Below are 6,000 nucleotides of genomic sequence, written 5' to 3' on the forward strand. Positions count from 1 at the left end.
AAGTCCTTAAACCGCAGGGTGTCCATTATCTATATTTTAAAAATTAGTAATATTGTAATATATACTCTACAACAATAGGCGAGGGTCTATTTCTGCAGGGACCAAGGACTGGAAGCTTTAGGGGACCAAAAATTGGAAAATGTTTACTCCCCTTCTGTAGGAGAGGAGTAATAAAAAAAAAATGGTGGCTGTAGCTGATGGAAAGATCCTACAAAAATTTCAAAGTGAACTGCATGCCTGTGCATTAAGACGTGCTTTTCAAGCCCTTGGGATAGCCAGTGATAATGCCTCTATCAAGTCTTTGATTTCGCCATGCATAAAGAAGAAAGCTATAATACTTTCGAATGACAGCCTCAATCTTTTGATTTAAAAATACGGTGCCTAATCATGCTGTGACTGAAGTAAATCACAGTTGGAGCTGTGCCATTGATTTAAAGAGGAAAAGAACTGGGTGCATAAACTTAGACTGAGCTATGGTAAAACATGAAGGATTGAGCCTTAGGCATATCAGCCAGATCTAGACTAATTATAGCTAAACCACAACTTTTCTGCTTGGACAATGCGACTCAGCTGATCGGTCACACCGATTCACTGCACTAAAATGGAACGTCTCTTTCCTCCCACTCCTCAAAAAGTGTTCAAAATTATATTTTGCACCACATCGCGCGCACACAGGTGCGCATTGTGTCTTATAAACCTGTAGGGAGGAAGTCTCTATCCCGAAGAGCTTGCAATCTGACTCAACTTTTCTTTTAAAAAGAGTAGCATTATCTACCATACTTTAAAGAAAGAAAAACCACTAGTCTCTGCTCAAGAGGAAATTAAAGTCACCCCTGCTCCTGCCTGAGTAGCAGAGAAAGATATCAGTTAACCAAAATTTGTATCTTCCCCTATGTGACTGTTCAATCTGGAACACAACTACCCCTGCAACTCCAGGCAGCCAATTTAGCATCAGCTAAAGACATTGATCTCTTTTCTCTTCATAATTTGTACCTTTCTGCTGATTTGCCCCAAGTATTGGACACAGTGACAATAAATAGTCAGAGACCTGTCAAAACTCACTCGTTTAGAGGAAGCCTCTCTGGTTTTGGATTCATTCTGAGGCTTTTTTTAAGCAAGCATCTCACTCTTGGGTTTGGTTACAAATGTTTCAACCAAAACATTTCAAGAGCTCGCTCATGTTTCCGCTGCCATCCCATTATTGCAGATTGAAGTCCTGTGAAACACTGCTACACGCCAGGGGAGAACAGAAAGTCCTTGAGAGCCTAACATAGACATTAAATAAAAAAGAAAGAGCTCAGCATTCAGCAAAGCATTTTGTTTTATAACGATGCTAAATTAAGCAGGCAAGGCAGCCAGACCTCAAAACCTTGATCCAGAATGAAAACAATCATGTTAAGGCCACAGCATTTATAACTACTGATGAGAGAGCACAGAGAACGGTTTAGAAGACTTCGTAACTGCATTATCAAAAGGCTCCCTTGTTTAAAAGCATTAAAACGCAGCCAGCACATTGCGCCTCTTTCTCCCCCTCTTCCGCAACATTAAAGAGGCATCGTTACCAGCGTGTGGAGGAACAAACACCACTCACTGCTCTGCAAGTATCATGCCCCGTATTGCAGCAAGAGTGTAACGTGGTTGCTTTGCAAGGAAAGCCGCAGGTCTAACTCCTGCTGGAGGCTGCTGAGCCAGACAGGGCGGGTAAGGAAATCTCACCTCCTGACACTGAGGCAGCTGCACGCGGGAGGAAGTCTCAACAGCATCCCCAGTCCGCGCCGCTTGACAGCAGATTAGAGCCCAGCAGCAAATCCAAGCGGGGAAGCAAGAGCGCCAGAGAAACACCAAGCAGCCGGGACCACAAAACCTCCTCTTCTTCGCTGCCATGCACGGCATCTTCTGCATGCCGGACTCTTCCCGGGAGAAGGCAGGGCTCCCCTCCTCCTCTGCACCCCAACTTGCTCGCCGTGGGCTCCCCGTCCTTGCTGCCTGCTGACGGCAGCGGCTTTCCAGCCCCTCTGCCGGCTGATGGCAGCGGCTCGGGGACCGCCCGGCTCTTCGCTTGCCGGGCGCAGCGCTCTCCGCGCGGCAAGGGCTGGAAGCTGCCGGGCTCCCGACACCCAGGGCAGGAGACTGTCCGAGCTCGGGCTCGCCGCGTGCCTGCCTGGCTACCCCCCACCGCTCGCCGGCGGTAGCGCCCGGGCTTGCAGCCGGCTCGCCGGGAAGTATGCGCGGACGGCAGCGGCTCCCACCCAGCCTGCGCCCCGGCTGCCGCCTCCCAGGCCAGCCAGGGCAGGGCTGACAAAGCCGGTGAGCGCCACCGCGCGGAGAGAGGAGGGGCCCGGAGGAGGGGGCGGAGGCAGCGCAGGCGCGTGCCTGGGGGAGGCTCTCCCGCCCCGGGGGGAGCGCGGAGGTTCCGCGCCTGCAGCGGCCCTGGGCGCAGCCTGCGCTCGCCCGCTGCAATGGCTCCGCTCCGGGGCGGGCTGGGAGCGACGCGCTGCAGCGGGGGAAAAGGGCGCCTGGCCACCCGCTCTCATCCGCAGCCCAGCCGGGGCAGCGGGCGGCGAGCTCCTTCCACGGCCAGCGCAGGACTGTGCCCTGCCTCCAGGGAGCTGAGGTTCCACTGTCCTGGCCGCCCTGGAGCCACCAGCTGCCTCCCCACGGTGCACCCAGTCTCCTGGGCAGGGCCCGCCGGTGAGGCTGAGCGCTCACGTTCCCCCCCTTCCCCGGTAGCTGCACTGGGGGAGCCCCTAGAGGCCAGGGCCCTGTGGTGCTGGGCACTGTCCAGCTAGATCCTGGGCCTCTCGGCTGCGGTGGCGGAGGTTCAGGCGACATGGATTTTTCTCAGCTAGGAGCTGGGAAGAGACCCAGAGTTTATTTCACACACACAGTCAGGGCTGGAGGCTGAGATGCTCCCCCGGGAAATATGCTCTAAGCTGACTGCGGTTCTGTTTCCATTTAGTGAAAAAGGTGTTTGCCTCCCCTTGCCAGAAAGGTCAAACTGGTGTTTGCTGAGGACCTGGTTTTAATGACTCATCAAGTGTATGCCAGTACTTCATTTCTTGCCTGTCATTGTCGTCGACCTAAGTGCTGCTTCTTTGTCTACTCCTACCTGTCTAGTGCTCTTATTTACACTTCAGGTACCCACTTAATACACTAGTGCAATACACTTCAGGTACCCACCCCCCAGGACAGTGAATGGAGGCAGGTGTGATACAGCCTCACCTGAAGAAGTGCTCTGTGTCTAGCGTAAAGCTTGTCTCTCACCAACACAAGTCGGGCCAATAAAAGGTATGACCTCACGCACCTTGTCTCCCTAATACCCTGGGACTGACACCGCTACAACTACACTCCATACAACAGTCTCACCGTGTCTGTCCCCGTCTATTTCCTTTTCCTTCTCTTTTTTTATCCCTCCATTTTGCTGAATGAATTTGTTTTCGGTCAACTATTGTTACGGCACCTCTGCTCATTAAGGGTGACATTGTCCCAGCCCTTACTCACCTGTGGAAAGGAGGACAGGAAGCTATGTCTCCTGCTTCCTGCTACAATAGGCTCTGTATGTGTGCGGGTGTCTGTGAATCAGTAAGTGGGCAGGGAAGGGGAATGAGTGGAGCCCTGACTGCACACACACACACACTTTCCAGCTATAGGAGCTAGCAAGTTGTACAAGGGACAGAACTACTCCCCATAAAAGGTGAAGTATCTTATTACTCCCCAAAGCAAGTGGGGAACAAGAAAGCAATTGTGATGCTGACTCACAATTCATGCTCCTGCCAGAGCAGATTGTAAGGTTATAGTCTCGCCCCTGAGGGCCCAAAGAGTCCTATTGCTTCAGTGTGTATTAGATAAGTCCTAGGGTGAAATCTTGGTCCTAAATAATGGCAAAATTCCCATTGACGTGAATCAGGCCTAATTTCTTAAAGTTTGAGAAACACCAGGCACTAAGGGATGCTATAGGGCATTCTCTAAAAAAGAAAATGTATAGACTACAACTATTGTTGGATTCAACATCTCCCCCGTATCAGGAAAGCCAAATACTAATGCAAAGAAGATTAACACTCAAGTACTGCACATCTTTCTCTATCTCTTGGTCTTGAGCTGGGCTACACAGTGGACAGAAGGTTCTTGAGCTTTTTGTTTGCAGGGTTGCTCTCCACAAATTGAGGCTCACTTCCACTAATAGATTACTCCTTCACAGGAACGCTTAAGGGGGCCCAACTGAACGTCACTAGATATAGCAACAGCAGGAGTGCCATTTTAGCAAGCAGCCCTCCCCTCTAGTACTGGTGATAACTCTTGGAAATTGAAGGCGCTGTGCAGCAGTAACAGCTGGTGCCTTTTCCTTTAGTATTGTTCATTGAATTATTTAATTTTTTAATTTAGAGAGAATAGGGAAAACTCATTTTACAAACAAAAGACGAGATGCTAATCTCGAGTGCCTAGTATATGTAGCCAAAAAATCTCAAATATCCCCTATGGTAGTTGCTAATTTCTTAGCAAGAAAAAAAACATATGAATTAGGTTTTTTGCCATTCTAGATTTCAAACATGAAAAGAAATGTTGCTTTAAAACTGAGGCTGACATAGTGTTTCCTGTTTCATTTGAATATCAGCTGAAATAACCCAGGCAATAAATCCTTCAAATCTTACCTACAGGTATAAGGGCAGGAATTCTGTACTTTATTTGGAAGAATGATGTTTGAAGATAATTTGTCTGCACTGTTTGTAAAAGTAATCAACTTAACGTAGATTCATGTATATATCTGAGGTTGTAGAAAGCATTGTTGCCTTTGAGAATTAGTAAGTGATCACAAAGAATGTATCTAATGTATACACACAAGAAAGCAGAGTTAAGGTTGTTGGTTCAACATGAACTTTTGTAACCCTCTGCCAGGAATCAGCAGCAACCAGGGCCAGGTTCAATATCTAGGGGTTCCTTTTCAACAATACAACACAGAACCGGCTCAAACCCTGTGACAGGATCCCCAGGGTACAACCTGGAACTGGGGTACCGCTGTGCCCCCTTAACTCTCCAGCCTGGACTGTCTCTCACAATGCTTTGCTAGTGGCAAGTAGCAACCCCCTCCAGGTGCTGTTATCACTCAGCACAGCAACATATGGAGCCCCACACCCAGCTAGATTGTATGAATGCTCCCAGAGCCACTCGTGATTGACACAGAGAAAGGCACCAGCAAATCTCCCAAGCCCCAGCCTTGCACCCCAGAACTGTACCATCTTGCCCTGGTCCAAAGCCTGACCAATGTAAGTTTATTACCCAGTCCGCCCCTCCCTTGATGTGGAGAGGACACACAAAAGCCTTTGTAAACTGAGCTGAGATTTCCCAAGCACTTCAACGAAAACACACTGTTTTAGGTAAAATATAAAACAGATTTATTAACTATAGAAAGATAGATTTTAAATTATTATAAGTGGTAGGCATAAAAAGGTCAGGGATGGCTACCAAAGAATATAAAAGGTAAGTGCACAGTCTAAAATCTTAAACCTTATTACACTCAGCAGTATTTGGATCAAGCAGTTTTCTCACCACACTGAATGTTACAGTTCTTAATACACAGGCTTCCCCTTTTGAGCCTGGGACTGTTCTCCTCAGCTGAAGTCTTTGTCTTTCCACTGTTCTTGTTTCTTCTAGTGTAGGTGGGGGAGAAGAAAGACCAAGGCATGATGCCACTGTCCCTTATGTTATACCCTCAGTCCATGTGCCTGGAAAACACTAGCCCAGACATGCCCTATTGGGCTTTGCTGAGTCACAGAGTTGAGCAATCCCCCCTTGTGTGATGCTTGGGCAGCCCTCTTACAGTATTGTAAATCCCTTATTTACAATTCCACTGCTGATTAATGGTTGTTTAACACCTTCCTGGATGCAGATCACCTCCTTTGTTGTCACTAGCAAACTTACCACATATTTCAGTAACAACTATACAGCAAAATCCCATAACTTCATACACACTATTGATATACATATTTTGTCAGAACAATAGGT

General features: G+C 48.2%; 1 protein-coding gene across 1 annotated transcript in view; it reads right to left on the minus strand.

Moving 5' to 3' along the window:
* The window catches only part of ELAPOR2 (endosome-lysosome associated apoptosis and autophagy regulator family member 2), a 139,007-nt gene extending 136,457 nt beyond the window's left edge, over positions 1-2,550 (minus strand). The window contains exon 1 of the mRNA XM_048836524.2: positions 1,717-2,550. Coding sequence (XP_048692481.2) covers positions 1,717-1,902 — 186 coding nt within the window. The 5' untranslated portion in view covers positions 1,903-2,550. The remainder of the gene's footprint in view (positions 1-1,716) is intronic.
* Positions 2,551-6,000: the final 3,450 nt, after the last annotated feature.

This window comes from Caretta caretta, chromosome 1 (assembly GCF_965140235.1).
Source record: "Caretta caretta isolate rCarCar2 chromosome 1, rCarCar1.hap1, whole genome shotgun sequence".
In the NCBI taxonomy this organism is placed as follows: Eukaryota; Metazoa; Chordata; order Testudines; family Cheloniidae; genus Caretta; species Caretta caretta.